General features: G+C 40.7%; 2 protein-coding genes across 2 annotated transcripts in view; one reads left to right on the forward strand and one right to left on the reverse strand.

The window, feature by feature from the left end:
* The window catches only part of LOC129237246 (glutamate receptor-interacting protein 2), a 113474-nt gene that overhangs the window by 71189 nt on the left and 17399 nt on the right, over nucleotides 1–24886 (forward strand). The window contains exons 3-6 of the mRNA XM_054871839.1: nucleotides 13735–14022; nucleotides 21643–21833; nucleotides 22015–22304; nucleotides 22501–22664. Of these exons, the coding sequence (XP_054727814.1) occupies nucleotides 13735–14022; nucleotides 21643–21833; nucleotides 22015–22304; nucleotides 22501–22664 (933 nt within the window). The remainder of the gene's footprint in view (nucleotides 1–13734; nucleotides 14023–21642; nucleotides 21834–22014; nucleotides 22305–22500; nucleotides 22665–24886) is intronic.
* On the reverse strand, nucleotides 4640–5519 carry LOC129237247 (lectizyme-like). Its single transcript, XM_054871840.1, has one exon. It carries the CDS (start codon nucleotides 5506–5508, stop codon nucleotides 4702–4704), a length of 807 nt encoding a protein of 268 aa, XP_054727815.1. The 5' UTR covers nucleotides 5509–5519; the 3' UTR covers nucleotides 4640–4701.

Here is a 24886-nt window from a genome sequence, read left to right on the forward strand (position 1 = left end):
ACTCTGACAAAACGGAGTTGGTGCTATTTACCAGAAAATATAAACCTTCACACTTTAAACTTCCTAGATAAAATAAAATGTTCTCCCGCTTTCAGAGCAAGTTAAGTATCTAGAAGTGATACTTGACTCCAAACTCCATTGGAAGTTCCACATTGAAAATCGAGTAATGAAGGCCAGCATTGCTTTCTCCTTCAGCAAATCTATATTCGCAAAAAATTAGGACTCAAACTACAGGTTGTTCTATGAATGTACAACGGTTTGGTCGGAAGCTCTTCGGAAGGGCTAAAATATCACTAAACTGGGGAGGGTGTAAAGGACTGCTTGTATTGGCATCACCGGAGCAAGTAGAACTTGCTGTCCAGTGCTGCCCTGAATGTCATTTTGCACTAACTTCCCAACGACTTTCACGTTATTTCGATCGCTGCTCAAATTGCAATCAGATTAAAGGAGGTTGGCCTCTGGAGGCAATCTCTCAAGGGACATGGAAGCATTTTCAGGCAGTTAACACTGTATTTCTCTGAACTTCGTACAGATCTCTCTACCCTTAAACTGCAGGTTGAAGGTTGTGCGAGGGCAATCTTTTCAAGTAGGCAGGATTGGAACGAGGGGAAAATCTGTACCTAGTCTGTTACCTCTGTCTTCACCGATGGCTCCAAGATGGAATTGGGAGTCGGAGCAGGGGTTTTCTCTAAATCAGTCAATTTATCTATCTCCTTTAAACTGCCGAATACTGCTAGTGTTTTTCAGACAGAAGTCTTTGCAATTCTGCAGGCATGCAAAATGTTTAAAAAATGTGGGACCAAGGGAGATATCAACATTTTTTCCAATAGTCAAGCTGCGATCAAGGCTTTGACGACGCCATGGTGCAGATCCAAGCTGATCAACTCCTGTAAGCAGGATATCAAATATCTTGGAAGTGCAGGTAACATTTCTCTGATCTGGGTTCCAGGACATAGGAACATAGACGGAAATGAAATTGCTGATGAGCTTATAAGGAAGGGCACTGAATTGGTCGCTGAGACATCCTACCTGGCATAAACGTGACTATTGTTAAAGGGGAGTTGCACAACTTATTTCTCAAGAAAGAGCAGAAAAGATGGAGCTCCACTTCTTCATGCGCTATTTCGAAAACCCTGTGGTCCAAGTACAATATAAGGAGGACTCAGAAAGTTCTAGAGAGGAGGTATTTGGGGATTATGAACCGTGACTAATGTGTGGTTGTGTTAGCCGCTTTATGCTGCTGATAAAGTTCATCAGATTTTTGTGAGATCTATGTCAGCAGGCGTAGGAAAAAAGTGAGAGTCAAGATGCGTAAATCTTAGTCCCACGAGAGCGGGGATTTCACCTCATTCTGCATACAGCGGCCACAAAAAGGACTCGCAGTAATTCCGGGTCTAACCAAATGTATACCCTGGGGGTAGTGCCCCATGAAGACGCCCACGAAATCTGAGAGCTGAGATTTTGTCAACCACCTCCGATCCACCCGTGGCCAGAAGGTTTTCGCGACTTAACACGCTTGTGCACTTGCGCAACGCTCGCTGAGTTGCGGCGAAGGGTATCCGATTCTCTCTTTCGTGGGGACAATACCTCACAGGTCCCTTGTCTGGCCAGCTCGTCCGCTTCGCAGTTTCCCGCAATGTTCTGGGGACTCCACGCCATTAAATTTCCAATCTCGTAGCTGTGCTTACCGGTTATTGAACTCATCGGCACACACGCAGAAAGGCTAGGTTTGCCATTTAATCCTCATTGCAGAAGTTGTGGGGATCTTTCAGAGAAGTAGACTTCTTCTTCTTTATAGAATCACAGTACTTGGTGAACCATTGCTTATTTCACAACCTCATGCCATTTGCCTTTGACTAAGGATACCTCCTTCCACCGCCACACGTTTAGGTTTTCAAGCTCAAATTCCATGTCCTTGTGCCATCTCTTTCTGGGCCGTTCTCTTCTTCGGCATCCAACAGGATGTCTGTCTTTCGAGTTGTTCTCTCCTTGGGCATTCTAAACACGTGTCCGAGCCATCTTATCCTTTGAGATTATAAGTTGAATGAGAAGGAGACTGTTGAGCACTTTTTCTGTTAATGTCCGGCCTTGGCAGCCAGATGATTAAGGTCACTGGTTGCTTCTTTCTTCGGTAGCCTGGGGCAATGCTCCAACTTAACCCCATCAACCTTCTCCATTACATCAACAGTTCTGGCTGGCTGTAGATATTGCCCTGCTTCTGGATTTGGGTTGTGTTGTGTCTCTTCCTCACAGCCTCAACCGTCTCAAATTGCTTCCTTTTAGCGTAAGGAAATGTTTCATTTGGGGAAGCAGGTAAAAAACGAAAGGCACAATTCCGCTATGTGAGTTGGGTGGTATTATGAATGATGTCTTTGCATACAACGAGGAATAAGTGGGCGCATTAGAGGTTATGGCTGTACAAATCTATTTACAGAAGCGAGAGGGCCTGCAATCAAAAGAGAAAGCTTCTCGTCAGCTGGCTTCTGTATATAGCTATGTCCCGTCTCTTATATAGTAACGCCAGTCTTGTAACTTGCTAGTCATACCACGTAAATTCAACGCCATTAAATAAAATGGTTCCATAAGACGTTCTCCTAAATCTTTTTGCATCTCAAAATAATTAACATTCACTGAATATCTTTGAGCTCAAAATAGCGTAAAAAATGATATAAAAAATAATGAAAAGTATATCGCTTAATTAGGCGTACTCAGAAGAATTTAAGATTTCCACAGAAAACGTTGACATAAATAAATTAATTTCATTTAACTCTGCAATGATTTATTGTTCGCATAAATATTTTGAATTCGCCACACTCGCGCGCTGTTAATTGTGTGTCATATTCCATATGTTAATGTTTTCATTAAGAGCGTCCACAGCTAATTCAGGCGGTAAAAAATATTTTGAAAAAAAAAACAAGTTTACTGTTAGTCCACCTCGCTATTGTGTCAACTATTGAAGAGTCAACTTGAACAAGAAGAGGCGACATAACGCAACTGAGGCTTTTACGGATGTGGCCATGCAAAACGTGAAGGAATTGCCAGTATTTGACAACCAAGCCCAACAATAATAAGAAAAAATCATAAAAATTACCCTGCCATTGCTGCGACTGCTCGCTAGAGGCAGAAAAGTTACTTGAGAGTGGAGTTATTGAATGAATGTACAGCTATTCCAAATGAGCTGGCTAAGCGGTGCACCACGAACATTGTCTTGGTCGCTGGACACGACGACATTCCTGGAAATTGCATCGTGAAGGAATTGGTTATGAGGGGAACTGATCGCATCTTTGTTGTCAAGCAAGCTCTGATTCAAGTCCGTTTACATTGCCCAGGCCAATAGTAGATGGACCACGGAGCATACTTGTGAGATAACTAGATAGGTCTGGCCTAGAAGGAAGGAATACCAAACAGGTTCTATGTTCCTAGACCGGCCTTGCATTAGTGCAGTATTTGGTATCATCACCGGGCACTGCCTATTTGGGACCTATGAGTAGGATATCTATAACTAAAATCGCTGCGTCAGATTCTGTTCTGTTTGAAGAAGCTACTCTGAGAGCGCAGGTGCGTTGCACAAATTGCAAAGTTTTTCGCCGGCGTTGCACCCTTAGCGAATCTGCCCGCATTCGTATAAAATAATCGAGTTCGTCGAGCCCATTAAAAATTTTCGCTGATTCTGCGAATCAAACCACACATAGTAGCGGCGATTTCTATACGATGCGAAGACATTTTTAACCCAACCTCACCGCCAAAACAAAAAAACAACAAAAAAAAATGACTTCTACTGCAGCTTTGAACACTTCATGTGTCGTTGACGCGCTCTTGTCAGAATGCGACATCGCTCTCTAAACTCTTACTCCTTACAAAATAAATGAGCTTCTCTTGTCACACAGTGGTATCACAACGGACCTCAGTGAGGTGATCGTACAGACCGACTACCACCCTTACCTAACCTAACCTACTCCCTTGGATGTCTGGCAGATCTAGAATCCGCAATCATCCACATTAAACCTGAGCCTAAGCCCAGACCTAAGTGGGCCCTTCTACACCCCAATGAAGAGTGGTAAAGTAGATACACTATGGTAACCTTGGTAACCTTTAGTATTTTGCCGAGCTCCTCCTCCTATTTGTGCTGTGCGTCTAAATGTCTTTCACAAATGGAGGGATCTACAGTTTCATGTCACCTCTGAACGGCAGCTGGCTTCTATGATGAGCTTTTTCATGGAAGATTTGACATTCTCTGTCAAGGGGTGACTGCTATTAGACAAAACTTTGTCTTTGTTTGGGGTTTCGAATCTGTGCACTCCAAATGATAGTCACTAGATTTCGAAAGTCAATCACTACTTGCGAAAAAATACAACACTTAAAGGAGGAAAACCCGTCTACAACCATCCAGTGCTGTTGATGTACTGGAGGAAAGAAAAGGGGTATAGGTTGGAGAACTGCTCCAAAAGATACACTAAGGAACCTCAAGCGCCAATTCTCCAAACCCGGACATTTGCAGGGAAATTGGCCAACAGTTTCTTTCTCTGCCGGATCCCACAGCTTCTGAAATGAGAGTTGTGCGGAAGTTCCAGCTTCTCCGCATGAGTACCGATCACTCGGCGCTCTTCTCTAAATAATCACTGAAATTATTGCTCCAACATTTGAAAGAATTTAAGTTTTATTGAAAAAGTACATATTTTGGTAATGCTTCAAAGACAATATTCAGTTACGGATCTTCTCCGTGATCCATTTTTGGTAAGCGCTAACACTTGTGTAGACCGACGGGTATTTGGTGATGGCGCATGGAGTGTAGCCCCATGACACAATACCAACTTGTTCGACACCAGCATCGGTGTTGATAACCAGTGGGCCGCCGGAATCTCCATTGCAGGCGCCATCGGTCGTACCAGCATTGTATGAGCATATGTTTACATCCTTGATGGGCGCGAAGAGGGGTAGAGCAGCTTTGCACTCGGAGTAACCGATGATTTTGGCATCTAATGTTTGGAGCACATTGGGCAAAGCACCGGAATTGTCACGTCCCCAGCCGAAAAGCTTGCCGTCGCCAGTACTTTCGTATTTGCCAGATGGCAATGAAACCTTACCAACAGATGCCACACCATCACGGTTAAGAGCGTTCAAGTCGAAGCCTTCAGGAATGTAGATAAGACCCACATCATTGGGTCCAACACCACCACCATAGTCCTCATGTACGACGTACTGAGATTTACTGGTGACCTTACGTATTTGTACATTCGATTCGTCGTTGCGGGAGTGCAGACCAGCGACAACGCTGAAACTGTCGTAGATCAAACAGTGGGCAGCAGTGAGTACCCAGTTCTCATCGATGATGGAGCCAGCACAGAAGTGGGAAATCGACTTTAGCGAAACGATGTACGGGGCCTCACCCTTTTGAGCCTCATAGCCGTTGATGATACGTCCTGAGGCAAAAGCGGGTTGTAAGGCAACGTCCAGATTGGCCGCACTCACGGTGGCAATTGCTAAAGCGAATACAATGAAAGTCTTCATTATTGATTGAAAGCTTGTTTTTGGTGTGTTCTCTGGCTGAGTTTGTTGCGGTATTTATACGGATTTGCCGTTAGGTTTACATGAAGCACCTATCATTCAGTCTTATCTACTTATCAGAAGTAAGTGCTCACCATCATAATAATTGATTAATGAGCCAATAACTGCCAGACAGCCATGCATAAGTAGGCCATTGCAAGTTTTCGAACATTTGCACTGGGGCTCATTGGCGAATAACGTTTTTTCCAGTAGTAAATCAATGTAAGTAAGTTATGAGTTACATTGTCAAAGTTAATCTTAAGAACATTTGCTATTGATAAACATAGTTATTGCTTTTGTTTTTTTTAAACAAGTAGCAGCTCAGTCGAAATCGAGTGGATCGATTCGAATCAAATAAAAAAATATAAAAAAACTGTTTTCAATGATGGTCACTCCTCGAGCAGGTAATGGCAAACCTCTGAGAGATTTCATTTCTCAGGCGGGGGAATAAATATTTGAAAAAAAAAAAAATTTAAATTAGCAGAGTATTCACAAAAAAGAGTTGAATTAGAGTGAAGTGCAAAAACATTTTAAATTTGCCCTCAATCACATTTATTTTGGGATGGTTTTCTGTGATAGTGTGAGAAGAATATAGAATAAAATATCCTTGGCAGCCAATTACGATACAGTTTTATAGTCAAATTTATCGAGTTAAGTATTAGATTCGTTATGAGGTGTGCACTTTGTCAAGTATTAACCTCTAACTAACGAAAAGGAAAGACGTGGCCGGAGATGCAAGGCACACGGAGATGTGCCGATACAAGGAAATGCAAGTGTATTTGTATTTAATATTTATTTTGTTAAGTCTCTGAAATATAATTTCTTGCAGACTTTTTGAGCATTAAATATTTTCGCTTTTAAATACATACAGATGTACAACCAACTATTTTTTTACACGGTTGATACTTTCCTTAGAAAAGCGTTCGTTCATACCTAAGGACAATATTTACACAAAATATACCACAAAAATAAAAAAAGAATATCAAAGTTCCGCAAATGAATTCTGATATATGGTAGAGGAGCAAAAACAAAGTAAAAAATACATACATATGTACATGTATCAGCGATTAGAAACTTTTGTCATTGAATTTTGTTTTAGGCAGAGTGAAAGTTTTAACCCTTTTTCACATTCTTTTGAGAAATTGACATAGGAAACTATGTAAGCCTTACGTTTTAGAAGTATGATGCGTTTCGGAACCCCCATCTTGGCCAATGCAGAGGTGCAGAGGAAGGCGGTGTGCGCCGGCGTATTGTCGTGATGAAAGGTCCAATTGTTGACGAGGTCGAACCGAACCCGGGCGACGCGGTTTATCAGCCGAGGGATCACTTCTTTGTAAAATGCCGCGTTTACAGTTCTTCCTGGAGGTACAAATGTACTCGTTTTGTTTAACTTTACGCAAAATTTGATCGAGCAACGTTGCTCCAACGATCGCTGCATTTTCGCCACTGCAAAATCCTAACACACTTTTCACGCGCGGAGCGATGTTGACTGCACCGCTGTTGCCAGCGAACTGGGACCGGTTTCTAGTGGAAGGCGAAGGTCCAACGATCATTTTCCTCTACCAGCCGATTCGGTTGATCGCTTGGCAGACGCTCCGCCCGGGAAGGCTCATTACTTTTCAATGAAACCCTGTATATCAAATTAAATATCAGGTCAGTCCATAAGTTCGTGCGTTTTTTAAAGGTGGTTTTAAAATTAATAAAAAGGTGTGTAAAGTATTTATTAATCATTAATATATTTTCCTTCATTATTTGCAATGTCTTCCCAACGTTTAGGCAAATTTCTAATTCCCTGCTCAAAAAATTTGTTGTCCTTGGAGCCAAAATACGCTCCGATATCCCTTTTTATTGCTTCTTTTGAGGAGCAGTTCTTGTTACTCATATGGGATTGAAGTCCACGGAGAAGGTGATAATCACAAGGTGCAATAGCCGGAGAGTATGGTGGATGCGGCCTTAGCTCCCATCCGCGCTTGTTCAGCTTGTCGAATGTTTGCCTTGTGGTATGAGGCCTTGCGTTGTCGTGGTGAAACAAAATTTTGCGCCCATTCACTAAAGACGGTCGATTTCCCAACTGAACCAGGTGTCTGTGAACTGTGAACTGTTCCATGCGATGAATTTAACCTCTGAGCTATCATATCGACTGTCAAATTTGGCTCAGCCTCCACGACTTCGAGCAAGGCGTCGCAGTTAAAGACTTCAGGACGACCAGCGCGCGGAGCATCCTCTGTCGCAGTTACCACTTCGGAATTTTGAAAACCACTTTTGCGCAGTTCTTATACTCACGGTATGCTCTCCACTTTTATAAAAAAATACAAAATATGCCTCTTATACGCGTTCGAAGATTCCATTTTATTTTTTAACAACACGTGCTTCCATCCGCGATTAAAATCACTTGTTGAATGCACAATATATCAAAGAAAATATAAATAGTTCCCTTATATTCCGCGAATAATTTTTGTATGCAAAAATCGTACAAAAGTGAAATTATCGGTAAAATACGCACGAACTTATGAACTGACCGATATTATAATAATAGCAAACAAAAATTTTGGGCAAAATCTGTTTCCACGATGTTAACCTAATATTGCCATAAATGATTGCTGCATCATTTTAGCTGTGACCCACTGTGCATTTATATGTATGCCCTATAACTAATAAAATTATGCTCCAATCCATTCAAAATCTTTCGAAGTGATCAAATCATATGATGTAATTGAATTCCTTTTGCCTTTGTCTGCATGCGCTCCACAATTTTAAAGACGAAGACGCGTACATAAAATACAATTTAGCTTATAACTGATTAAGAAATATCATAAATTAAGCGGGATGCTTAAATAAATCATATTGAAAGAGATTTCTAATCTCGCAAAGGCGCTGAGGAGAATATCCACTGAACGCCCAACGGCAGACGCCATATGACGCCGCTGCTACTGTGTATGTTACCGATAAGCATGTACCTACACATACATACATAACATCATCATTGCTCTCGCACACAGCTTTGACTGTGGCTTTGCAGGCGGCGAGGGTTTTGCCGATAATCGCTGACAATGCCCAGTTGGCATGAATCAACCGGGTGCAGAAGATTCTGTTGGGCGGCGCTGAGAAATCCATTTGACAACTACGAGTATGCATATTTTTTTAAGTTAAATTTAGTTATTTGAATGTTTTTTGTGTATTGTTTTTGTTTTGCTGCCTGTTTGTCTTCTTGCTATTGACCGCATGTCTAGACATTCACAGCGCGACGCGACGTATCCATGCATGTCCACATTATTGCTGAAATCGCCACATGGCAGATAGTTGGATGAGAAATCACTGTCGCCACCGGCAAAACGGACTAAAATAAAGCGAAACAAAAACAAAAGAAAACAGAAAGAAATAAGGCAAAACAGCGAAAAATAACATTAACAACAATAAGAGGAAAATGCGACCATTTGCATATGTTTGACTAAATGTAATGAAGAAGGCCACAAGGCACGGCGTGCACCAGAATGAAGGCGGCGTAGAGCCAAATTTCCTGCCATGCGACAATGACAACTTTGGACTAGTTTCAAATGTTGTTGTTATTTTTTTTGTTTATTGTTATTATTATTATTGCTGCGACACATACACATATTAACATATGTTTGTATGTTGATTTTTTAACAAAAGTAAATGATACGGCGGGGAAACAGTAGCGGCAGCAATAGTCGGCAGCAGCCGCAACCGAACCACTGAAATTTTGGCTAACACTGCGGCGTTTTGTATTTTTTTATTTTTCCCCAGAAAGTAGGATAATAAAAATAATTCAGCAAGGCGAAGCGTACGAATTGGAAAAAATTTAAAAAATTCGGCAAGTTCCACTACATAGAAATAATATGTAGAAAATGAATCATACATACATACATATAAGTATATATAAGTATATGCGTGTATAAGTATACATATATGTACATATATGTATGTATGCACATAAGCCACATCATTTGAGTATTTGTTCTTATAAGTTTTTTATGTTAAGTTGTGCTATGCTATGTTGTGTTGTGTTGTGCTTTATTATGTTAAGTTTTTATAATATAATAAAATAAAATCGTATGGACCGGAATTTTGCGTAAAATTTGTTATGTTAAGTTGTGTTATGTTATGTTATGTTTTGTTAAGTTACGTTTTTATAATAAAATGAAATATTATGGTATGTTATGTTGTGTTGTGTAAAGATTCTTGTGTTAAGTTGTGCTATGCTATGTACTGTTATGCTTTATTATGTTAAGTTTTTATAATAAAATAAAATGCTATGCACCGTTATGTTGCGTCAAGTTTGTTATGTTAAGTTGTGATATGCTATGCTATGTTATGGTACATTAAGTTAAGTTTTTATAATAAAATATGGAATGTTATGTTGTGTAAAGTTTGTTATGTTAAGTTCTATTATGCTATGCTGTGTTAGCTTTATTATGTTAAGTTTCAATAATAAAATAAAGTGCTATTGTACGACATGTGGTGTAAAGTTTGTTAAGTTAAGTTGTGCTATGCTTTTTATGTAAAGTGTTTGTAATCAAATAAAATGTTATGGTACGCTATGTTACGTAATGTTTGTTATGTTAAGTCGAGTTATGCTATGTTATGATATGGTACATTAAGTTAAGTTTTTATAAGAAAATAAAATGTTATGGTGCGTTATGTTGTGTAAAGCTTTTTATGTTAAGTTGTTGCTGTACTGTTTTTTTTTTTACCACCACTTGATGCTTTCATCGAAGGAGAGGCTTTGAAGGCCATCTGCAGGCTGAAACACAATGGGAACTGGTACGGCCCCTGTTCGGCATTGGAACACAGAGAAGGCATGGATGTCGGTCCAACGATTCTCTCCATGCCCCTTGACTCCATGCCATCAAGAGTCGTATTTGAAAAGAGATACAGTGTAGTGCTACCAGAGGCTCAGTTGTGGGAAGACTCAGAAAATGAGCCCGGAAAACACTGTTTCCGCATTTTTACGGATGGCTCCAGGACCGAGCATGGCTCTGGGTCTGGGGTCTACGTGGAATCCAGAGGGACAAAACTGCACTTTGCTCTTGGAATGCATGCATCTGTGTTTCAAGCGGAGATGTATGTAGTTCAAGAAGCGATGAACTTTGTTGTGGAAAAGCGATGAAGAGGCAGATCTACATATATGTGTCTGCAGCGACAGTAAAGCTGCGCTTATGGCCTTAGATAGCCCTCCAACCACATCTGGGGTAGTCAAGTCCTGAAAATCCAGGCTGATCTATGTCGGTAGACATAATAGCTTGATGCTAACATGGGTCCCGGGACACGTGGGTATCGTGGGTAACGAGACCTCTGACTCCTTTGCTAAGATGGGTTCTGAGGTCAACTTCTTTGGCCCAGAGCCCGTTTTGCCACTCCCTTCTGCGGCCATCACAGCCACGGTTAGCAAATGGGTAACTACCACCCACAAGCGAGCTTGGCAGGCTGAGAGAGGCTGCAGATGGACTAAACTGATGCTACCTGTCATGTCCGATCGACTGTCGCAAACCCTTCTGTCATTAACCAGAGGGGAGTGCAGACGGCTGGTTGGACTGATGATGGCCCATTTTCTGTGGGCGAAGCACATGGAAAGGTTGGGCATCTCAGACAGTGTACTCTGCCCAGCTTGTGAAGAGGAGGATGAGACGGCGGACCACTTCCTGTGTGTCTGCCCCGCCTTCGCTCGAATCAGGCTTGGCACTGATGTGTTAAGAAGCGACCACCTTGGCTCCTTGGCACCACAAGATCTACTCAAATTTCTTCGGAGATCGGGAAGATTTAAAGAAAATTAAGGGGGGGTAAGGGATAAAAATCGATTTTTTTTTTTTGCATGTTATTGTAGTAAAACATTTCAAAAATACCGTGTTAAAATTTTAAGTCAATCCGAGCAAAACTTTTTAAGTTATAGAGCATAAAGCCGAGCCGCCTCAAACATCTGCCGAGATAACTTAAAACTTTAAACGCGGTTTTCTCGAACCTTTTTTTTTAAAGTGCGTAGTCATTGGCATTTGAAAACTACTCAACCGATCCTTTTGAAATTTTGCACACATATTTTACATATAAAAAACCTCCCGCCAACGTTTTTTTTTCGCCATTTTTTTTATATTAAGGTGGTTTTACACCTACAAAATGGCGGCATTTTTTCGTCAAAAATCACTTTTTACTTCAAACAACTACCAAATGGCTGAAAATGAAAATAAATCGTCAAAATAAACGTTGGGGGAAGTTTAACTCATACTTTAACTAAATTATTCGATTTTTTTGATTTCAGATGATTCTACGCTGAGATATGCTGACTACTGCAAAATGTATTTTTGAAAAGACGTCTACGTAAATGTGCTCTCATTCGCTCATTTTGCAATATTTTTACATGAAAATTTTATCAAATATTCTTGAAATGTTACTTTATAATATGCAACAACTTTTAATAAACTGACTTGAACCGTTTCGCTAGCGTTTATCCCTTTTAGGTTGAGTGATAATAAAACCCTTATTTTAAGTACCACAAAAATTTTACGGGTAGTTCAATTTAGTTAAAGTGTAAAATGCCCAACCCTGCCATTTTGTGGCTAAACAGTTGCCTTGAGTCCGTAGGTCAATAAATCGCTTTAGCGGAATAACCTTGATTGTGGTTTTTATTTTCAAAGACTCTGGGTACCAGCTTTTCAAATTTTTGTATGAAAAATATTACATTTGAAAGGCGACACGGGATACATATGAAATGTTTTCTTAACAATTGCAATTGTGACTGAGGATTTATAAAAACTGTCGAAAATGTATGCATGCAAATTTATTTTCACCGTTTTTTTCCTCATTTTTATGTGTGCGTTTCTTTTTTTTCAAACGTACGTACGTGTTTTTCTGGCCGACATTTTGGCACTCGGCCATTTCGCTACGTCGTCTCGGTCGCATGAATGACTTGATTGGTGGCAGGAGGAAATGAAAATTTATTTGGCAACGTACAAACATAATCAAATTTCACAGCCACGCAGCCATAGGTGTCATACATATTTAACATCATTTTAGGCACATAAATGCATGAATTATATGCTAGAGGACCAGACATACTTGCCCTACCTGCGTGCATATTAACACACTTGAACATAGTATGCATATAAAGGGTGGTTAAGTTTTAAGGGCCGGTGTTGATTTTGAATAAAATGCAATTTTTGTAGGAAGTTATTGTCATTTCTCTTTATTATGATAATATTGGTATAGTTCAATTACAAATAGAACAAAATATCGGCGAAATAGCCGCCGCGGCCTCGGTGTCACACCTCCATCCGATAGTCCAAATTTTCGATGACGCTGAGGCATAATTGAGGTTCTATACCGTTAATGTGCCGAATTATCTCATCCTTTAGCTCTTGAATTGTTGCTGGTTTATCGATGTACACTTTTTCTTTCAAATAACCCCAAAGAAAGAAGTCCAACGGTGTCGTTGACGTTTAGGTGTGGTTCACATTCAACATCGGCCCTTGAAATTTAACCACCCTTTACATAGTACTTAACACTGGTATGTGTGTCTGTATAAAGGTGGAGGAAACTTTTACACATTTATTGAACACTTCAATGCATTCATTAAAGGCGGCCAACGTAGCAACAACAAGGCACACAGCAATTTTATTGCCAACAATTCGCTTTAACAACATTTGGACTTTCCTGCTGCAGCAGCCACTTTTCGTGCGCTTTTTGTGCTTGAAACATATGCAGTTGTACTTATACACACATACATATATATATATACAAACATACAAGTAATAATAAAACTACAAACAACACTTGTCTGTTAAGTAAATAAACAGAAATTCAAACATCCAATGCAAGCCAACTTTGCAACAATTTATGCATACACCCATGCATACATACACACATACATACATGTGCACTTGCATATGTGTGTATGTATGTATGCATGTATGCATGTATAGTATGTTCGTTCATTTCTCTTAAGTGCAATCGACAACCCACAATTCGCCTCAATCGGTGCGCTTCTAATGATTCTACCACAAATTTTAAGGCTGCTTTACGGCTTCAGCGTCTAATTGGCAATTTTGTTTATTTATTTATTTATTCTATTTTTCTTCTTTTTTTTTCTTTCATTGCACGCTTAACCACTACGACGATGCCGATGATGTCGACCCATTCACCGACGCCGCCTCGACATAAATTGCATTCACATATCGATAGAACGCAACGACCTATCGTATCCACCTGTTATTGGCGCGCTGAGTCCACTGGGTCATGCTGCGGATTTTCTAGCGCCTGGCGATCGTATTCATCAAATTGACGGCATCTCAACAATTGGGTTGAGTAATCAACACGTCATGAGCATGCTGTGCGGTGCCTGCGATGGCTCAGCAGCTGCTGGGAATGGCTCTTCGACTGGCTCTACTGGTGGTGGTGGTGGTGTTGATGCGGGCGATGCTCGCTGTGTGCCTGCTGTTGTAGAAATCGAATATTCATTGCCCGAATACAGTGAGTATGCAAGCTACATACATACATACACACGTATATTAAATTCAATTGTTTAAGTGAGCAACAAAATGTTTATAAACATACGCGCATTCGGCAGCATGCTGCTGGCGTGTTTCACAAATGTTGCTAGTAAGCAGTTTAGCATGCACTGTATTTGTAGTTACAAATTGATTAGGGAAATGATGGTGGCTTACTATTTCACAAAAGAAAAGGGTGATCTGGAAACAAGCTTGGTTTAAAAAAGTAAAATAAGGGAATGAAAAATATTTTTTTGTGATTAACTTTAAATTCTTTCCAACTAGAAGTTTGTAAATCCATATATATGTACATATGTTTATTTATTCGAAAATTGTTTTTCGTGCTTTTTTTTGGCGCCGTTAATACTGCAATTATATACGATATTGCGTCACGATAATCCTACGCCTTAAAATGCATTTCTTCTTGGTTACCATTCGGACTAAATCTCGACCCATATTGCTACTACGTACTTCAATATTCGCCTCATTTAGCTCCGTGTGAATTCTGGTTCTCTAATCAACCGAAAAGACCTCATAAATTAGTTTTGGCTGAGAAAACTAGTTTGAAGGGGCGAAAGAGATAATCTTTCACTTTGATCGCCGTAAATAGTGGTTGCCCATATTCGACGGACCCGACGGATTTCGATGACTCTTTGGGCCCGTTCCAATCGACGAGGCTTGTCCGCAGGCAACAATCTTTGCGTCAATTGAATCTTATACGGGAATAAATGCAAATCAATGCGGATAATTCGTTGTAAAGTGGTCCGAGCAATGCCCAACTGCTGAGAACGGCAATTTTGGGATGTCCTTGGTGACACTTTGGACGGTTTTGATTTGGCCTCTTTGGATTAGAAAGAGCATCACCAATCGAAAACCTTTCGTACAAACGTTTAATGGTGTTCTTAGAAGGCGCACTTTTCACATTATTTAATTTTTTATACGCACGTTGAGTTTTCACAATTGACTTCTTTTGTTGAATGTAAATTTCAACAATTTGGGAGCGCTCACGTGGCGTGTACTGTTCCATGGTAAAAATCTGCTTGGACTGACGCTTCCAACGCGGTATGTCATTAAGCGATCTGACTTCTCTGTCAAAAGATACAGGGTTGCCAGATGGGTCCGTCGAATATTGGGAACCCTGTAGTGTTATTGTAATAACATTTACTATTTGCTATACAATTTTCAAAAAGCTGCTAAAGTGATAGTTCTTGGCCAGATACCGGATAATAGGGTATATTGTCCTGAGAATGTAATCACCATTAGGTTAGGTTACATGGCTGCCCATGAGAAGGCTCACTTCGATGAAAAAACAAAAATTCATCTCTTATGGAACCATTTCAGAGATAGAAAGTAGAATGACAGAAAAGATAAGATTGGAGAAGGAAGGAAGGAAGGCTGGCTTCGAAGGTTATGGAGAAGACGGAACAACGACTACTTCTGTAGCTGTGTTAACTGCTTTATACCGCTGATGAAATTCATTAGCTGGGCAATATCTAAGCCTACTAAATCCGTGAGTGCGGAGCGAGTCAAGTGAGAGCTAAGATGCCTTAAGCTCAGTCCAGCGGGAGCAGAACAGCTGAGAAGCAGGTGATGAGATGATTCCACCTCATCCTTCAGACTGAAGCTGCAGAAAGAACCGAAATAAACCAAGTTTCACAGCGTGGATACCTAACGCGCGTTGTTTAGAAAAGACGCCCACCAAATTGGAAAGCAGCTTTGTTGATCCCAGAATTTCATTGTAGTATTATGACTTTATAGGAGGAGCAAATATTCCTTTTATAACAATCATTGGTGGAATATGATCTCGTCTCCTGGAGATGGTTTCATCGCAAAACGAGAAGATTGGGGTGCGGTTGAGAACCTGTTGTCTACTCCTGATAAGATGGGCCTCGCGTCAACTGAGCGAGCGCTGGGCTAGTGCGCAATAGTGCAAAGTCGCGAGATTCTTCTGGCCGCGGGTAGATCGGAGGCGCTCGAGGGAACTTCTAAGGCTAACAAAGCTGCAGCTCTCGAATTTGGTAGGTATCCTTACCGGACATTGTCCGCAAGGTGTCCATAAGGTAAGACTTGAGATTGCTTCACGTCCTTTTTGCAGACGCTATCTGGAGGAGGAGGTGGAATCATCTCAGCTGCCTTGCTCTCGTAGGGCAAAGATTTAGACATTTGGGCTCTCACTTTTTTGCTACACCTGCTGATATTATTGCGAGTTTAAATATCACTCACGTGATGAAATTCATCAGTAGTTTGAAGCGGCTAATTGGAACGTAATTAGCTACTGTTATTCGTCACGTTGTAATACAAATCCCCTTCTTCCTATTTCCACTTTTTTGGTTATTGTCTTACTGCTTTTCTTCTGCTTGAAAATCACTCGACTTCTTCGATTCAAACGAATGCCAAACACAAAGAAATTTACCGATCTGGTTGAAGCTTGCTGTGTGTTCTTCCAAAAGATGCTACTAACTAAACATAACCTCGATACGTGCCAGTAGTGCCATCCCTCTGACTTTGCAAGGATGACCCTCGTATTACAGGTTCGATGAAACCAATTTTCGTGCACTTTTTCAAACTAAATCCGGTCGTTTGTTTGTTTAACGCGCCTAAAAGCGACTTTTAAGGCATCCAGAAAGTATTGGTTTATTCATATAGACCAATGAATTCAAAAAGCTCTACTAGTAGTAGTCCAATGGTATTAAATCACAACTCAACTGGCGGCTATTTAATATCACGAATTTTTTAAATAATGGAACCGCCAACTTTTTTTGATTGTTTCGTCTGCTATGTGGCGCGTAGATCCGTCTAGTTAAAACCAGATGTTGCTCAAATCAATTACGCTAAATTTTGGCCATAAAAAGTTGCTTATCTGTCGATCCACTTATATACATAGCTCTCCTTTGGCAGAGATGGTGTCGCCTACTTTATTTTTGAAGAAGTAGAGGCCGATGATTCCATCTGATGGGAAACTACACAAACAGCCAGTTTAGGAGGATGTAATGGTTGTTAGCCTATGATTTGTGGATTTTTTTCGCATACAAGGAATGGTTTTTACAAGGTGGCGCAAAATTAATCACCCAGTGTAAATTGCTTAAGAATAAAAAAATTAACGTCAATCGAATAGCAAATAAAAATTTGGACACCTTTAATGTATGCACAAGGTGGCGCAAAATTAATCACCCTTTCGGAAGATTTTCTTTATTTTTGCAAATGGCTTCGTACGTCAGTCATATTTGACACTTGTCAACTCGACAGCTGCAGTAGACAATAACAGATCAGCAAAGGAGCGCGTAAAGGTCGAAATAAAGATTTCCATCACTTAAAAACATTTTGTTTTTATTTATTTAGTGAAAAAGTTATTCAAAAACAAAATTCACGTTTAATTTTGCGCCACCTTGTATGTTGGGAAAAAATGGGCAAGACATTTAGCGAAAAAAAATACCAAAAATCATCTTGAATTTTGAGCCACTTCACTCTTGCAATTTATTTAATTGAAATTAAATGATCTTTTAAAAATTCGGATGAAAAAATTTAAAATTTTGGCAGACAATTTTGTATTGGGTTCGGAAGTAACTTCGCAGCGTTTTTTTTTTAATTCATCGTTGCTGTTTACAACCTCTTCTCACATCTGAACTAATTTGTTGATGCCGTTTCACAAAAGATCCCCTGGTGGGGTGTCAGAGAAATTGTTGAGCTGGTTTTTAAGGACCTCTTTGTTATCGAAGGTAACAATTCACCCCCTTCATATGGTTTGACAGGGAGCGGAAAAGATGGTAATCGGAGAATACAGCGGCTGCTGAAAAACCTCCCATTCAAGCTCTTGGAGTGCGGCTTTGACGACTTGTTTAACGTGGGCCTGGCGTTGAATGGGTCACGTGAAGGAGTATGGTTTAACTATGTCGATCAGGTTTCTTCAGCCTCATTCACGCGGTGTAGCTGGGCAATGTAGAGCTTCGTGTTGGCATTCTTTTCGAGCATTTTCCAGTGCTCCATGCCCTCCCGGTCCCATCAAATACATGTCATGATTTTCTTTGGATGGAGATACAGCTTGACTCTCAGCTTTGGCATATCACCTGGAGCCACCACTCCTTTCTTTGCTTCATATTAATGTATAGGCACCATTTCTCATCTCCCGTGACGATTCGGTATAAAAAGCGCTGTTTATGACCGCGGACTGCTCGATGGCGGGCGAGATGCTGAGAAGCAATTTGAAGGCGACTTTCTTTGTTTATTTTCGTTGAGCTCGAGAGGCACCCAGTCTCCAATTTTTCGGTGAATCCCATTGATTGAGGGTGATTGTGAATCGTTTTATGATCGCAGTTCATTTTTTTCGACAATTTACGACTGGTTTGGCGACCGTTTACCTTCAAAAGTGACCGTTTACGTTCTTCATCGAATTCGGAAGGCCTTCCGCTGCGGGACGTGTCATCGACGCCAAAGTCGCCATTCGCCATTTTTGAACTTTGCAAACCATTTCCGTACTGCAGACTCGCCTATGACACGTCTCTATACACGTCGCAAATGTCTCGTGCTGCTTCGGCAGCTTCTTGATTTCGATGAAAAGCAAAGAAGAGCAGGTGTCGAAAATTTTGATTTTTGCCTACTGGGTGTTCCATTTCTAAGACTCAAAACTAATAAATAATTAAATAACTCAAAAATACAAAGAACATAGTTTTGTAGAGCAGAAAGAGTTCTATTGAATGAAAACTTACCCTTTGCCCAACAAGCTAGCAAATCGTTGTAAAGTAAAAGGAAATACGAAATGTGTTCAAAAAGAATCGCTAATTTTAAATTTTCGCAGGTTACGTATATTCGAATTTCGCTTTCTTTGTGGCGATATGTTGGTACTCATGTCTCTCACTCATGCCGACCAGTTCGACCATTTTGAATGTTTAGTTAATTGTTGATAGCTGCTTTGCTTGCACGTGTTTCGGCTCGTCTTTGATTTTTACCTATTCAAAAAGATGGACCAAAGAACTTGTATAAAATTTTGTGTGAAAAACGAAATTAAGTGCGCGGATGCATTCCGAATGTCGACTCAGTGCGGTATCATACGGAGAAGCTACTTTGGACCAAAGCGACGCAAAATGTTCTCAGAAGGCCGAGAAGATGTGAACGACGAAAAGGCGATCGAACACCCGAGCACTTCAACAACAGACGAAAAAATTGATGAAGTGAAGAAAAGGGTATTGGCCAATCGTCGAATAACCATTAGAGAAATTGTTGACGACCTAGACATATCGATTGGCTCGTGCCATTCGATTTTTTCAATGATTTGGGCATGAGACGGGTCGCCGCAAAATTCGTACCAAAACTGCTCAATTTCGACTAAAAGCAGCAGCGCATGAACATTGCTAATGAGATGTTGGACTCTGTCCCCTGCTCCAGAGGATCATAACTGGTGACGAATCGTGGGTTTGTGGTTATGACGTGGAAACCAAAGCTCAGTCATCTCAATGGAAGCTGACGCAAGAACCAAGACCGAAAAAAGCGCGTCAAGTTCGGTCGAATGTAAAAGTTTTGCTTGCCGTTTTCTTCGATTGCAGGGGGGTTGTGCGTCATGAGTTCTTGCCACAGGGTGAAATGGTCAATAAGGAATATTACCTGCTCAATTTGCTCGAAGCAACCCGCCAGAAACGCCCGGACTTCAGGAAGAACAAAAATTAGCTCTTGCATCACGATAACACCCCTGCTCACACATCGTTGCTTGTGCGCTACTTTATGGCCAAAAGCAACTCACTAATGATGCCACAGCCACCTTATTCCACAGATCTGGCCCCTTGTGACTTTTTCTTGTTCCCGAAACTGAAGAGGCCCATGAAAGGACGACGCTATGCTACGATTGACGAGACAAAGACGGCATTGAAGGAGGAGCTGAACAGAATAAAAAAAATGACTTTTTGAAGTGCTTCGAAGATTGGAAAAAACGTTCCAAGTGCACAAGTGCATAATATCTCCTGGGGATTACTTTGAAGGGGACCAAATAAAGGGTGATTTTTTAGCTATTATCTTTAGTTGGTTTATACAGCTGACGCACTTTTCGTGTTTTGTTTCACTGTCAAACATCTTCAGTTTGGTCTATAATTTAACCATGAGTCGTCTTACAAGCGAACAACGCTTGCAAATCATTGAATTTTATTATAAAAATGCGTGTTCTGTTGAGAAAGTTTAAGATCCACTTTTTTATCGAATTACTTGTGTTCAGCGACGAAGCTCATTTTTGGATCAATGGGTACGTAAATAAGCAGAATTGTAGATTTTGGAGTGAAGATCAGCCAGAAGAATTGCAAGAGCTACCAATGTATCCAGAAAAGGTCACAGCTTGGTGCTGCTTATTGGCTGGAGGTATCATTGGACCGCACTTTTTCAGAGATGCTGCGAATTGTAACGTAACTGTGAATGGTGAGCGCTACCGTGAAATGATATCCAACTTTTTTTTGCCCAAAATGCAAGAGCTTGACTAACATGACATGTGGTTTCAGCAAGACGGTGCCACATGCCACACAGCACGCGTAACAATGGACTTTTTGAGAGGCGAGTTCGGTGAATATTTTATTTCACGTTCGAGACCTATCAATTGGCCACCCAGATCGTGCGATATAACGCCTTTAGATTATTTTTTGTGGGGCTATCTTAAAGCTCATGTCTATTCAGATAATCCTGCTTCAATTAACGCATCGGAAGACAACATTAAAGCATTTATATGTGAGATACCGGCCGAAACATTGGAAAGAGTATGCCAAAATTTGACTAAGCGGATGGACCATTTGAAGCGCAGTCGCGGTCAACATTTGCATGAAATTATCTTCAAACATTAAATTATATGGACTTTACTATCGATTTAAATAAAAATTTCATGCATTTTTCTGAATTTTACGTGTGTTTTTTGAAAAACTTTCCTATAGCTCTTAAAATATCACCCTTTAGATATTAATGAATAAATAAATAATTTAAAAAAATACACAAAATTCTCGACACTTTTTGAACACACCTCGTATAAAAACGTTATGAACTTATTCCCAACCCAATAATTCGTTGAATTTTCTGGTATTTTTTTGAAAGTTTTAAACCTTGATTTACATTCTATTATTTTATATTTTATAAAAAATTGCGAAAAAATTTTGACACAAAAATCATTGTGAATTTTGTAGCACTAATCACTCCCTGTTCGCAGACTTATGTTGCTGGGTGTGCGTACATATTTCACAAGTGAATAATCGTTCAATAAAATCCGATATGGAAATATTTTAACTTACAATTTTTTTTCCTTTCACGGTCTATGTTCTTTGATTCTACGCAAATTTCTCAACAATTAACGCCAACACTTTTCGCCACTTGGTTTTATGTCTGCCCGTCATCACCTGACCTAAATGGAATTTCCGATGCATCTTACCAACTGTCGATCCATCCATCGACAAAAACATCAACGGCACGCCAATCGATGTGCCAACATTTCTGATTGGCCCATTGAATGGAATCTCAACGCACACTTGTTGTTGTTGCGCTGGCTATAATCCATTGTTTACATGGATTTAATACGGAATGCATTGCAAATGCGCTACACTCCTGCATATCTCTGCTGTCTTTCGTCATCGCTGCCAACTCGCTACAGTCTCCCAGAATAGTTTGTGTGTCACATCGAAATTGGCGCAAATCACCGTGGAACGCGAAAGCGGCTGCTTGGGTTTAACTTTAAGGGGCGGTGGCGATTTCCCATTGATCGTTACGCACGTACGGCCACATGGACCCGTCTACAAGACCGGACGCATCAAGCCGGGCGATCGGCTGCTGCGTGTGGATAATGTGAGTATTCCATAGAAAAAAAGTGTTGATGAGTGAGCAACAGAGAATGAAAGCGAATGTGCGGATGTGCGCGTGTCCTCAATGGCACATTTGACAATGCGCAGCTGGTTTCATGAAAGTTCCTACTTACAAATATTTGTTTTTCTGTGATTTGTTGTTTTTGTTTTTAATTTATTTTAAGCTATCGCTCATTGGCAAAACTTTGGCAGAGGCGCAACAGATCATTAAATGCGGCGGACACGTTTCCGGTTACACAAATCTCACTGTCGAATATGACGTGTCCGTGGTGCAGAGTGTTGAGTTCTCAATGGGCCCACTATTGATTGAAATCGAGCGACCCATGAATGATAAATTGGGCTTGGTGTTGTGCAACTATCCGGCGGCCAGTCATATGGATCACACGAAAATCGACGAGGTTAGCGCTGCGGGCATTTACATAGCGAGCATAATGCCAGCCAGCATCGCAGACAGGTGAGAGATGCTCGTGACGAAAATAAGTTCCATAGAATAAGCATTTCAGTTTTTGCGCGTGTACATTTGCGCATATGTACGTATGTATGTACATATGTATGTGCATGTGTGTGTATGTATGTAATTTAAAACATTTTCTCTAACGTCTTTCTTGTGTGTGTAAATGAAATTTTGTGCTTCATTTTCTTCATTGTAGATGTGGCGCCTTGTCAGTGGGTGATCAAGTGCTCTCCATCGACGACACCCTAATCGAGAACTCAGCCTACAGTCCGGACGAAGTGATGACAATGTTGGATGCGAACACAGGCCGCGGCTACACGCAAATGCAAATTATGCCGGCACACGCGTTGTCGCGACGAGGTACGTCTCGCTGGGGGCGGATGTGGGGTGTAGGGCGAGCGCAATGTATTTGTTGCTTGTGTAATTTCTCTCGTCTACAATTTGACTTTTACTTGGCGCTTTAGTTTAGTTTTTGATTTTTTTTATGCTGTTGTTTGTCAGCGTTGCGTTGACAGCTGCGTGCAGACGATTTGTTGATGTACGATTATGTTGTTGTTGCTTTTTTTATATTTATTCATACATATATATACAGTGGCGGTCAAAATAATTGATTTGACTACTTATTTTTTTTTATATGAATTTTCGGTTATTAAGTGGATGTGTGAAATATTTTTTAAATGCTTGGAAGAAAATGCATAGTACCAATCATTTATTAGGTGCGCAACTAAGTTCCCACTGTTTGTCAATAGATGCCGCCAGCAGAGTGTGCTAATCGATGCTAACATAACCGAAACGTAATAAACCAAGCTTAGCCCTATGGTAAACCAATTCTTCGACACATTAGTGATTTTCTTTTGGTATCAAACACATTTGGTTTTGTGAAAATGTCTGATTTTGTGCCGAATAATCGTTATTTGCGGGAAGTGTTGATTTCCCTCTTTCATTCGAAAAAAACGAAAAACGGCAGCTGAAGCGCATCTACACAAAAAGTTTATGGAGATGCTGCTTTAAGTGAAACAATGTAACGAGATTGATTCCGTCGCTTCAAATACGGTGATTTTAATGTTGACGACCGTCCGCCCGTCCGCGTGAAGGAAGGTCAAAAACCTTCGAAGACGCTGAATTGGAGGCATTGCTCAATGAGGATCCGAGCTTGCTTCAGTATTAGAAGTTACCCGCCAATCCATCAATCCATTTCCAAGCGATTGCATACTTTGGGAATGATTCAGAAACAGGGGACTTGGGGTCTTTATGAGTTAAAACCAAGGGATGTTGAACGTCGTTTTTTCGCCTGTGAACAACTGCTCCAGCGGCAAAAAAGGAAGGGAGGAAGGGTTTTCTTCATCGCATCGTGACGGGTGCTGAAAAATGGATTCTTTACAGCAATCCAAAGAAAATAAAGTCATGGGGACTGCCCGGTCATGCTTCTACGTCGTCGGCTCGGCCGAATATTCACGCTGCGAAGGGTATGCTATGTATTTGGTGGGGCCAAGTTCGTGTTATTTATTATGAACTGTTAAAACCAAGCGAAACCATCACTGGGGATCGGTATCGACGTCAATTGATGCGATTGAACAGAGCACTGCACGAAAAGTGGCCGCAATACGCAAAAAGACATGAAAAAGTGATTTTACTGCATGACATGCTCGGCCTCACATTGCCAAACCCGTTAATACCTACCTGGGAACACTGAAATGGGAATTTTGTACAAAGTTTGTACATTTCAGTCTCCTTTAAACTGCTGAACACTAGTAGGTTTTTCAACAGAGATCATCGCGACTCTTCAGCAAAATACTTAGGGAACGCTGTTGGGAGGGAGACATACGAGGGGGGTTCAATAAGTGCCCGTGTTAGAAATGAAGGCAACATTTTTTAATTTTTTTTTTTTTTTTCAACATAGTCCCTTCTTAGAAAGATACACTACTCCCAACGCTCCGGCCATTTTTTTAACCTCTCCAAAAAATAGGATTTGTTGAACTCTCCAAAATACATTCGTCTGACTCGCCGATGACTTCCTCGTTTGAACGAAATTTTTTTCCGCGAGCCATTTCTTCATGTTAGGTAACAAGAAAAAGTCGCAGGGAGCCAGAGCATGGGGTGAATATGGGGGGTGCGGCAACAATTCATAACGCAATTCATGCAGTTTGGCGACGATAACTCCATACGGATGTGCTGGTGCATTATCGTGGCGAAACAGCACCTTCTTTTTCACCAAATGCGGACGAGTCTTCTTCAATTTTTTCTTAAAGCGGTTCAATAACTCGCTGCATTATTGTCCAGTTATCGTTCTTCCCTTTTCTAAAAAAATCCATGAGGAGGACGACGTGCGCATCCTAAACAATCGTCGCCATGACCTTTCCAGCCGATGGGACTGTCTTCGCCTTCTTTGGAGCAGATTCACGGGGAGAATTTCATTGTTTCTGGTGTGTAATGATGAATGCAGGTTTCAACAACTGTGTCAACTCGACGCCAAAATTCCTTCGGATCTCACTTAAATTGCTTCAAACACTGATTCGAAGATAACAACCGCATTTGCTTGTTGTTTCTTATGAGCAATCGCGCCACCTATCGGGCCGACAATG

The sequence above is a fragment of the Anastrepha obliqua genome, chromosome 2 (assembly GCF_027943255.1).
Source record: "Anastrepha obliqua isolate idAnaObli1 chromosome 2, idAnaObli1_1.0, whole genome shotgun sequence".
Lineage (NCBI taxonomy): Eukaryota > Metazoa > Arthropoda > Insecta > Diptera > Tephritidae > Anastrepha > Anastrepha obliqua.

Coding starts and splice junctions, on each gene's coding strand:
- LOC129237247 (XM_054871840.1), bottom strand. CDS start 5,508: ATGAAGACTTTCATTGTATTCGCTTTAGCAATTGCCACCGTGAGTGCG.